We start from the raw sequence: 11,468 nt of genomic DNA, 5'->3' as shown, positions 1-11,468 counted from the left end.
CTGGATTCGCCTAATTTCTGGTTGAATTCACTAGCGATCTACCAGAAAACGAGGATAATACCATGGCAATAATGGCGATTGGAGAGAGAGAGAGAGCAATGCTCCATCAACTTGTTTATTAAACACCATTTTACAAATTTATAAATGGAGGAAAAATGGAGAATAAAGTTGAATAAAGAAAGATCGGTACATGTGGACTTCATCAACCATAAAATTCAATACATATCAAAAAAAAAAAAAGAAAAAAAAAAGAGAGAGAAGAGCTTTCCATCGAATTCTGGAAAATGTACTTCTTAATGGACAGAAACTCTCCTTTGCCCATCGAAAGTAAGTTTTTACTTGATCACCAGGTCCTCAAGCATATGAGGATATATGCCATCCAGCTCTGGCACAGGTCAACAAGATCAACCACCAAATCACACAAAGATTCCAGAATATAATAATGAGAAGCACCCTGGTTCTTCAGAAATAAAGACCTCCACTGTAAAATAGAAATAGATGATGAAACTATATATAAAATTGTTTTGCCCACCATCAAAGGATTTGAAGAAACAACATACAAACATTGAATGTGGTGAAACTGTGTTTTAAGAAAGTTAAAAACTATATTATGTATATAAGTTATGTATACAATGTATAGTGGTGTAATATTGTCTCTCCACCACTAACGATTGAAGGAAAAAATAAAACAAAAACTGAACATATTTTTCATAGAAACTTTTTAAAATGTTAATAGGCCTTCACGTAAATGAAATAGGCAATAAATACAGTATTTATCTACAAATATGTGAGGGATTTATTATTATTTTTTGTGTGCATTTTGTTTCCACACAAAAACTCATATCCTTTGTAAATATTCAATCACAGGATAAAAAATATACTCATACAGACCATGTATCATATGTCATAACCATAGGCCAAAGGTCTAAATGTTTTTTAATTACACATAAATAATCATGAAAATTTCAAAAATTTTCATCTCCTTGATATAAAAATCTTATGGCAATGTCCCCAGACAAATGCAAAAAATGATGTTTTTATAATCATGAAGCAGCCATCTGATTCACTGATTCGACCTTCAGCAGTGTGTTATTGGCAAGATACCTAACTTAGGTATCCTTGCCTGACCAAATGGTGTTTGGCCTACTTTAAAAATACGTTTTTTTAGCCTTTTTTCTATAATAATAACTAATATTTCTTTATAGTTATAGATTGTTGAGAATAAATAAGAAAACACTTTGATTTGATGCCACTTAGATTTATCTATAATATTGAAATATAAATTTATTTGAACTATTGTGTGTTGTGTGATTAAATTATCCTGGAAATGCATATGCTTAACTTTTTCAAATTTACCTGACAGCCTACAGGCATAATTTCATTTACCAAAGTGATACATTTGAAAAAAAGCAGACAATCAATTTATCGTAATAAGTTTTAATTAATATGAAAATAATAAAAGTAGTAAATAAAACCCAACATTAAATATTACAAACTAAATTATCACCTTTTCATGGGCAACAAGTTAGCAACAAGCATAATCGATCCAATGAGTTATCACGCTCGGTTAAGCGGCTTATTTTTGTACTCTTATAAAAGAAAGATTAATAGCTTGCATCAATAAAGTACTCAAAATGAATTGATAAATGACAATGAATTCATCAAACAACAATGATATTTATGATTGTAAATATTGATGCTGGACGCTGATGATGGCATAACGCCAAATTTTAAGTGAATGCAGGTGGTCAGTGATTAACAGCTATTTAAATGCTAATGTTCCAATGTCAACTTTATATGAAACTTTACTCCTTTGAAATTTATGGTCAAGTTTAGAATGTTACAACTGCATCAGTACCAACACTGCTTATATTAAAAAAAAAAATTTTTTGATTGGATCAAATAAGAGGCTGACTTAACTATAATTTGAATCTAAGATCAGGAAAAATGTGAGCAACTGAAATTATTAAAAAACGCCAAGTATCATGACAAAAATAAGGGATAAATGCAATATTAGCAATGAAATAAGGAAGAGTTGGAAAGTATGATCAATGGACAAAAGAAAATAAAAAGTGAACAGTCACAAAAAAGTAATATATAAAAATAAAAGTAATAAATTTATATCAAATCATATAAAAAATAATTAAATTCACTAGTTTTTGTGGTCCGCTTGACCAATTAATATCTTTCAATTAATTAAGGTTTTTAGTTGAGATAAAAAAGTCTGTCACGAGCAGGATTCTAACCCACGATCTTCGGCTAGATACGCCGCTGCTCTACCACTTGAGCTATCGTGACCTCGATCCACTTGGACACTAACTTCCCAACTCAACCCCACCTTTTATCTCAACTTAATTAATTGAAAGATAAAAAATAATGTCGTTTTTTAGAAGAAACTGTAATGAAAAATTTATAATTTTTAGAAAGGTAAGCCTTATAATAAAATACTTTAAAATACTAATATCCTTTGTTATATTTGTATTTTAAAAATACAGATGCTGATTGATGATGGGTATAAATTCCCAAAATGACCAAATAAATGTTTAAATAAGTAATCATAAACCCCCCCCCCCAAAAAAAAGTAATGAATTTACTTTATTAAAAAAAATCACATGGTATCATTTTCAAATTTCCATGTTATTTTTAAAAAACATACAAAAGTAATAAACTTTGCAAGTTGGGGAAATCAACTGCTAAATTAAATATTACAATGATTATGAAAACTGCTTTAATCTTGATTAAGTGTTAAACACTTTAATCATTCTATTATCAAACCAGGGCTAATAATCTTAAAATTATGTATATCATTTTTTTTTCAAATGATTTCTTTTCAAATTCAGCAAAGAAATTAAGTATAAATTAAACAACGTTCAGGAAGCTTTTGAAGAACTAATTAACAAACTTATTAAAAATGTTGACTTGCTTTTACAAATTTTTTTTCAACCATAGAAGTTATCTATACATTTTTTGTCTCTCAGTGTGTGTGTGTGTTTGTGTGTCTATATNTGTCTGTATATATATATATATATGTGTGTGTGTGTGTGTGTGTGTGTGTGTGTGTGTGTGTGTGTGTGTGTTTTTGGACAAATGCAAACTCAAGGGAGAAAACTAAGTCTGAATCAAGTATCATTTAGTAAAATTTTACATAATTTATCCAACCAAAATCTAAAGTAAACATTCTTTGAGAGGATTGAACTGTTTAACGAAATTCATGAACACTTGTTAAAAACATTAACTTTCTATTATCAAGCCCAATATTTCGTTATGTTTGTAGTAACAAACAATTACTAGTATTTCAGTCCAAAATTAACCATTTAAGAAGAATTTAAAGGGTTACAATCAAAGTCATTGTATAGTACCATTGAATACATATGTAAATAAGTAAGATTTCCTCAGCGAATGCTGATTTTTTAGTCTAAATTCTTTGAGAAGATTGAAAAACTTCATGAACACTTGTTAAAAACCTTTAATTTTCTACCAACAAGCCCACGATTTTGTAATGTTTGTTTTCATAATGTTTTTACGAATAAATACACACTTCAGAAAAGAAACTACGTCTAACTTAAATGTATAAAAAGATTTAGAAGTGTAGCCAATCAAAATCATGATCAATTTTGATCTGTATGTGTATGTAGATGAGTTAATATTGTTAAATAACTAGCAAAATTTCAGTCTAAATTATCCATTGAAAAGATTTAGAAGGGTTACTCAATCAAAATCATGATCAATTGTATATGTATATATCTAAGCCTTTTTCTTTTTTTAATTTAATATCTAAGCTAATCTAATTATATCTAAGCTGATTTTTTTTTAATTTAAATGCTAATATTTCAATCTAACTTAGCCATTTAATTATATTTATAAGGGTTACTCAAACAAAATCATGAACAGTTGTATGTGTATATATCTAAGCCTTTTTCTTTTTTTTTGGGGGGGGGAAGAAGTGCTAATTTTTAACACTACATTAACCAATTAAGAAGATTTAGAAGGGTTACTTAAGTATATGGATATATCTAACCTAAGTATTTTTTTTTTAACAAATGCTAATTTTTCAGTCTAAATTAACTATTTAATATTTGGAAGTGTTACTCAAACAAAATCATGATCAGTTGTGTATGTATATATCTAAGTTAAGGTTTTTTTAGTAAATGCTAATTTTTCAGTCTAAATTAACTATTTAATAATTGGAAGGGTTGCTCAGTCAAAATCATGATCAGTTGTATACGTATATATCTAAGTTAAGTATTTTTTGTAACAAATGCTAATTTTTCAATCTAAATTAAACATTTTTGAGAGGGTTTCATAACACTAGTTAAAAAAATGTTTTTTATTAATCCCTTGATCTTGTAAACACAGAAGTACGTATATCTTCAGCTGATCCTAGATACATTATAGAAACGAAGATAGGACAAGAAATATAGTTGTCTTGATTGTGTAAGATTTGTGTTTAAATGATATCAAGTAAATTTTTATAGTATTAACATTGAGATAACGTCTTGAATCAGCTTTCCAGTTACTTATTTAATGTCAAACTTGTAAGACGAAACTTTTTACTACAAATTCAAACAATTTTTTAAAAATAATATATAATTATAAAACATATTAATACCTGAGTGCGACCCTGACGGAGCTTTCATCGTCGGTCATATTGTCGGCATAAAAGTGTAAATTGTATTGTTAAGAAATTGACATAAAAAAGGCAGAGAGATCGTTTCAATCATAACACAATTCATGTGACGGACTGTTTTTGTGTTATTTTTCCGTGTATCATCAGAACTTTTGGAGTTTACGAGACACTAGGCCGGAAGAGGGGCTAAAACGAGAAGTTGAAAAAATCGAGAAAACTCCGAAATTAGCACCTTTCTCGGAAATAGCATAAGGTTTGGCTTTGACAAGCGGACTGTCCGTACTCCGTCATCAAGGGCAAACACATCTCCCTCGGCCTTTCATTCAGACTGAAAGTGAAAAGTGGGAAGATAACTCCTTAGGTGTAATTTCTTTTTTACGTTCCGATTGTCAATAAATCGATCTCTCAACCTTCTCACTCACACAAACGACGATTAATTATTTGTCGCTCTGACCTCAATAGCTTTCAATTATAGTTTTATAGTGGAGTTTCACTTATACCTAAATTTGCATTTGAACTTTCCAACTAGATGAATTTAGCTCCAAGCCACGCTGTTGAATTGGGTCGTACGACAGTTTCGATACATCGATTTTGAATTGTTTTGTTTGCTTTTTTAAATCTGGGGTTTATTTAAATTAATCATACGTTAGTGAGGAATATCCTTATTATATAATGTTTGTCGTTTCATTTTCAACCTTCTGAGACACGATTGTAAGAAAAATAATAAATAAGAATCAAACAGTCGACAAAAAACGTTCTACAACAGTTTGTGTGTAGAACTTCCTTTCCAACAGTGTATCAAACTTTCGTCAAATGCCCAACAATTCACAATTTTACAAAGTTTGTAGCGAGTTAACTGAATCACTGGTTGGAAAGTATAGTTCTACTCACAAAAGATGATTGATTATTTATGGCTCTGACCGTCTAGTTTTCAGTTATAGTCTTCTTGTTCATTTTATCTTATAGCTTATATTTGCATACGAATCTTCCAAGTACACAAATTTAGTACCAAACTTCTGCTGTTGAATTGAAACGTACGATAGTTTTGATATAGCTATTGTGAATTTTTATTTAAATCTGAGCATTATCTAAATTAATGTTACATTAGAATAGAATGTTGTTCTTATGTAATGTTTGTAGTTTCATTTTCTGCCTTAAGATACGATTATAAAAAATAAAAATTATCAATTGATTATCCAACGGCCGACTAAAACAAGGACATTAAAAAAAAAATATCAAACTGTTCACAAGAGTTCTACAGCCAGTAGAATAGCATCACAGCTTCACCATTTTACAAAGTTTCTAGGGAGTTAAATGAATCACTGTCATCGTCCTATCAAAAACGTCTTTGGGTCAAAAGCAAAATTTATTTTTTACGATCAACGTCCTGATAGATCTTAGTCAATTTAGCCCAATTTAAAATATCCGTTAAAAGTATATAGAATTTCCTTATCTTGGCGTAATAAAAATATTTAAATGATTATTTTATAAATAATTTTGCGAGGTTTAACAAGTGAATTTCAACCTGCTGTAATCTGACGAAACATACGTTATTTTCTTCTTTTCTTTTTTTTTTATTGAATTATAACTTTTTTAAATCGTATTTATTAGAGGATTTAAAAAAGCGCAATGTATTTATTAAAATGACGACTTTCCCCCCCAACTTTATTTAGTGTGAGTATTAAAGTAAGCTTTTTAGAAACACTTTTAATTATTGTTCACGTGAAAGACCGTGACATTTTCTTCGCATGGAAGAAGGTTCGCGTTGTTAATTTTCACTTTTCTATGGAGAAAGTTCTTGCCAGTTCATGTAAAAATATTTTTAAAAAAGCACTAAACATTTTCTTAATTATGCACACAATCATTCGATTTATCCTGTTTTACATGGTATAATGAATAAATTTATAATCATGGCGGCGGTCATTGTAAAGTTAAGACAAAATGAATATAAGTGATGATGCAATAATTATGAACTGAAAGATAACGAAAGAAGTTCGTGAAAATTACACCAGTTTTATACATTAAAAGACCAAGAAGTTTAACTGTTTATTAAAATTTTACAATGGAAATTATGAAAAAGTTAGTTTAAAGTTACAAAACTAAATTCATAATACAGACAAATAGCGAGCTGAGAAAGACATTTACACACACTAATTAAAAAACTAAAAACTTGTTATGAAATTTCTACCTATTTTTAGGAATATTCATAATCCAAAAATCCTTTGATTTTTTGCATAGTTCAATTGTTCTTTTTTTTACACCTTTTTGAGGGTGGTTAAAGAAATTTTCAATCTACGACGTTTTGACATTCTGTGCCTGAGTACTGTTTATTTCCTGAGTTTTATAAATGAAACTGCTTTAAGACAAAATTTAAACGTGCCAACATAGCTGTCGGTTTGTTGAATTTTGTTTATTATCTTCTTGGTAATGAGCTTTTATGTTTTTATTATTTTCTTACGAACGAAATTATTATGATTGTATGTTCCCACACTCTCATTTTCATCAATAGTACCCTGTTATAACTTATTAGTTATTATTTAACAGTTATTACCAAAAGAAATTTAAATAAATCCAATTACTTCAAATAATCAAGACAACTGATTAATAGAAATGATGAATGATGGAGGGAGTGCGGTGTTCAATCCTCTTTTAAAAAAGATAGTTCCTGCTCACAGTAAGTTGTTTTCCAACGATCCGGATGGATTTCGAGCCCTTAGCTCATCATCAGGCTGAAGGATTTCTACAACCACGTCTCTTGACATGAATTGCAAAAGTACTCGAAATCTTGTTGAAAGGAACTATCTTTTTTAAAAAAGGATTCAACTGATTAATTGTAGAAATATCAAGGACAAAGGATAGTTGGAAAATCTCAGAATAGAGATTTGAAATAGAATTATCCTAAATGGAGAATAAGCCATATACTATAAGCCAGGACTGTAAGAAGAAGAAAATAATTTTCTAGCAGAAGAGAAAACGTTTTACTTCAAATAGCATACAGACGACACCCTGCAGAAAAAAAAATCGATAAATTTGCAAAATGCAAACAAAGGATGGTGAAGGGAGTAAGTCGAGGCAAAATAAGTCAAAAATGCATTACTTTTTAAAGCAGAAAAAAGCAGAGGCAGTGTAAATATCATTTTTGATATCTATGTATACAAATAATATAATTTTTTTGGGTATGTGTATGTATATATATTTCAATTTTAAAAGGAAAAATGAGGAAATTGAATACATCGAGGATCGTTATGAGCAGTGGAAAAAGTACAAACGTTTGACACCAACTGATTACAAAGTTGTGAAAGTATTTATTGACAGATCGACAAACACTTACAGGTTTTATTATTTTTTGTAAAACCATAAAGAATTTTGTTGTAATTGTAATTTAAATAGGACAGATTCGCAGCAAGGTGATGATCAGAAAACCAAGGATGATGATTTGAAGCCTCTCAAGAAAAAATTATCAAGGTGATAAATGTTCTTTCTTAATGCTAATATCACTATTTTTTATAAACTTTTATTAATTTAAAACTTCATTTTTAGTCAAAATAAAAAAAGGGTAATAGCCAAAAAGACTCCAAGGTATGACCTTACAGATTTAATTGTTAAAATCCATAATTATTCTAATTTTAACTACATTTTACCTACATATATTTATTTATTTATTTTAAAAATTTCTTTATTCTAGATCATTATTTCAGAAAAAAAAGATAACAAAGCCGAAAAAATCAGAAGCTGCAAGACCAAGTTAGTGTAGGAATAGGCTGTAAAATTATTATTTAATTTATATTTATTTAACTTGTTAAAGCCACGTGGGTCTCTGTTGATTTGTATAGAAATATTGATCATGAAAGGCTAGTTAAAGCTGGGATAAGGGGTTTATTTGTTTTCATACCATTCTTAATCATTGTTAATATTGGTAGGTCTTCTTAAGCTTCATGTTATGAACTGTTTTGCAACTTCTAAACATGCCAAATAAATATTTCAGTGACATTCGGAATCATTGACAGTGCATACGATTATTACGCCAGTGTTTTATCAAATGTTTTTACATCCACAAAATTCAATTCGACGCTTGGCATACAGAAAACATTCACAGATATTGTGACTGTTCCGCAAATCTGGGAGGTATCATAACATATGTTAACATATATTAACAACACTGAAAAACATATATGCTTAAAAAGAATTTCAATTACAGTACATAAGAGGCGTTTTTATTAAAATTATTTATGAAAATGATTATAATGAGACGAGATCTTTACAGTTTGTAAGAAATCAACCATTTATCCTTCTTTATAATAATATACTCGTTGGTGTTCCAAGGATAAGACAGGTAACTTTTTAAAAAATTCTTTATTTTTATGCTCGTAAATTTTACATAAATGTTTATGTGTATTTGCCTAATATCAAAAAGATATTAATATAGTTAAAATGTATTGTTATTTCTGTTTTTTTTATTATCTTCAATGATTGGCTTGAGTGCAATTTTGTCAATTGTGTTCTTTTCAACACATGTGACAGGTAAAACTTGCACTTAGAAGACCAGGATGGTCAAGAATGAAACTGCAATCCTACCTCTCAAAGTTTCACAATAGTTTTTTAAAATTGTAAAATTAATGATTGTTAGTATAAAGTAAAAATTGATTTCTATTTCAGGTCAGAGTTGAAAATAATTCATGCACTATTGATAAAACATTTTCTGAAATTTTTGCTTCTTGCTATGGGTATTTAAATTCACAAAATGAAGATAGAAAAACCTTCGGCAATGGAACGGCAAAGTAAATAAAGTTTTTATTTATTTGATTTAGTTATATATATATATAAACTGTTACAGTTGGAATTACCATGTATCGAAGGACAGCCTAATGTATGAAGGACTCGTTTCAAATTACGGCCCTGGCGGATTTTCCATTCTATTCGATAAAGATCAATACATAACTACGCAAATTATAGAAGAATTGGAATACCATAAATGGATACAGTTGGGGACAAGAGCTGTATTTATTGATTTCACAGCCTACACGCCAAACACAAATTTGTTTTGTGTAGTCAAGTAATCAACGAATAATTCAATTTTTATCTAAACGATTTAATTATTCTTTTTTTTTCTTTTAGATTAGTTTTAGAAATGCCACCAACTGGAGGTGTTTTAACTTCTTCCCACTTCTACACGATGAAGTTTATAAGGTGAACATTTAATAATTTTTTTTCCTATAAAATTAATTTATTTTGTTTCAGATATGTTACAACATGGGACTACTTTATACTAGGCTGTGAACTTATATTTATTTGTTTTGTTGTTTATTACATCACAGAGGAAATAGAAAAAATGAAAATTTTCAAATCGGCTTATTTTAATAGCTTTTGGAACTGTTTGGACTTGCTTATTATCATTGTAATGAATTAACATGGATTTAACTCTTTTTTTAAATTTTTATTGAAAGTTTTATTTTTGCATTGAAGGTCTCGATTATCGCTATAATCAAAGGTATTATTAGATATGAAGAAGTGAAAGAAAAAATGGGGGAAAAAGTGGACACTATCAACCAATTCACTCATGCTTCTTTTGATGATTTGGTTAAAATTCAAATGTTCTTTAACACATTGGTGGCTATTATATGTTTCCTGGCATGGCTGAAATTTCTGAAATATTTGTCTCTGATCCATTCAGTTGATCTGGTTTTAACAATTTTTACAAAAGTACTTTTTTTTTTAATTATAACTTTTCGTACAACTATTACTTATTGAATCAATTTCAGGTTTGGAGGGAAATTGCAGCTTTATTATTATGCCTTGTTGTGTTGTTGATTGGTTTTGGAATGTTTGGATATCTTCTATTTGGAACTGAAGTATTTAAATTAGTTAACAAACAATTCCAAGTAAAGTAATAATAATATTGTTCAGGTTAAACAATTTGATACAATTAAACATTCAATTATTTCGCTTGTTGGGATATCCATCGGTGGCATTTACTTTTACAAGGATTGTGAAGATGTGAGGCCAAATCTTGCGCCTTTATATTTCATTTTTTATATCCTAATAGTTTATTTATTATTTCTCGTAAGCCAAATTTTTAAATTTATTGATTCCACATGATTAATATTTTAAAAACAATATTTGCAATAAATAGAATTGTTTCATCGCTCTAATTGTCCATGGATTTTACTTGGCACATGAAGATTTTGAGGAACAGAGAGAACGGGTGTATCTCATCGATATATATAATCATTTAAGGTTTTTATTTCTTGTTTAAATTGTCATAATTTGATTGATTTGTTTAATTAAAATTTGAGTTTGCAGGTTTAATTTGTACAGTTTCTTCAAATATTATAGAGAAGCTGAAAAAATACAAAATAGCATGATTGAAACTAGGAACAAAAAAATTTATTACGCTTTTGTAGATATACTAAGAAGAAACGGAATCCACGGGCTAGAACTAGCGTTGATTCTTACAAAATTTAACCTGACGCCGGGTGGGCCTATTTCGTTTGAAACAATGGATAAAATTTACAAAGACCTCCAAACTAAAAAGCAACTTTGTGAGTTTTTGAATATTCCCATCGGAATATCTCATAATTTTTTATTTTAATAAAAAACAACTGATTTATTTTTAAGATTTGGAGGTTGAGGAGCATGATAAAATCAAACAACAAACTGAAAGGTACAGAAAATAATATCTGTGATTAGAAAACAAGTTTCTCTATTTTATGCATTGATTTCAGAATTAACCAGAAAATTGAATTTTTGGATCATACCCTAATCGACATGATGACGAAAGTCGACATTTTGGTTGATAAACTTCTGTATCAAGAGATGAAGAATAAATAGTTTATTTATGAGA

The 11,468-nt window shown here is 28.9% G+C and overlaps 2 protein-coding genes across 11 annotated transcripts in view; one reads left to right on the top strand and one right to left on the bottom strand.

Annotated features, from left to right (window-relative positions):
• LOC106672436 (kinesin-like protein KIF21A) overlaps positions 1-5,063 on the bottom strand; it is a 21,760-nt gene extending 16,697 nt beyond the window's left edge. For 3 of the 5 annotated variants that reach the window (XM_014403873.2, XM_014403875.2, XM_014403876.2), the window contains exon 1: positions 4,610-5,063. In XM_014403873.2, the coding sequence (XP_014259359.1) occupies positions 4,610-4,647 (38 nt within the window). In that variant the 5' untranslated portion in view covers positions 4,648-5,063. The remainder of the gene's footprint in view (positions 1-4,609) is intronic. The other 2 variants (XM_024228248.1, XM_014403874.2) reach the window with 2 other exon arrangements.
• Positions 3,985-11,468, top strand: LOC106672437 (polycystin-2-like). Of its 6 annotated transcripts, none has more exons than XM_014403878.2 (20): positions 3,985-4,113; positions 7,590-7,753; positions 7,838-7,960; positions 8,018-8,092; positions 8,168-8,206; positions 8,313-8,371; positions 8,433-8,543; positions 8,613-8,752; positions 8,826-8,960; positions 9,284-9,405; positions 9,462-9,680; positions 9,743-9,814; positions 9,866-10,022; positions 10,091-10,327; positions 10,387-10,476; positions 10,532-10,687; positions 10,758-10,861; positions 10,928-11,166; positions 11,243-11,288; positions 11,350-11,468. In XM_014403878.2, exons 2-20 carry the CDS (start codon positions 7,665-7,667, stop codon positions 11,453-11,455), a joined length of 2,319 nt encoding a protein of 772 aa, XP_014259364.1. In that variant the 5' UTR covers positions 3,985-4,113; positions 7,590-7,664; the 3' UTR covers positions 11,456-11,468. The 6 variants fall into 6 exon arrangements, with proteins under 6 accessions (XP_014259364.1, XP_024084018.1, XP_014259363.1 ...); XM_024228250.1 differs by lacking the exon at positions 3,985-4,113 and adding an exon at positions 5,766-6,301 and having other exon boundaries at positions 7,593-7,753; XM_014403877.2 differs by lacking the exon at positions 3,985-4,113 and adding an exon at positions 5,766-6,301.

The sequence above is a fragment of the Cimex lectularius genome, unplaced genomic scaffold (assembly GCF_000648675.2).
Source record: "Cimex lectularius strain Harlan isolate CLEC.00 unplaced genomic scaffold, Clec_2.1 scaffold167, whole genome shotgun sequence".
Lineage (NCBI taxonomy): Eukaryota > Metazoa > Arthropoda > Insecta > Hemiptera > Cimicidae > Cimex > Cimex lectularius.
This window is presented reverse-complemented; position numbering and strand designations above follow the sequence as displayed.

Coding starts and splice junctions, on each gene's coding strand:
- LOC106672437 (XM_014403878.2), top strand. CDS start 7,665: ATGCAAACAAAGGATGGTGAAGGGAGTAAGTCGAGGCAAAATAAGTCA. Junction 10,023..10,090: donor TGGACTTGCTTATTATCATT/GTAATGAATTAA, acceptor TTTGCATTGAAG/GTCTCGATTATCGCTATAAT. Junction 11,167..11,242: donor CCAAACTAAAAAGCAACTTT/GTGAGTTTTTGA, acceptor TTTATTTTTAAG/ATTTGGAGGTTGAGGAGCAT.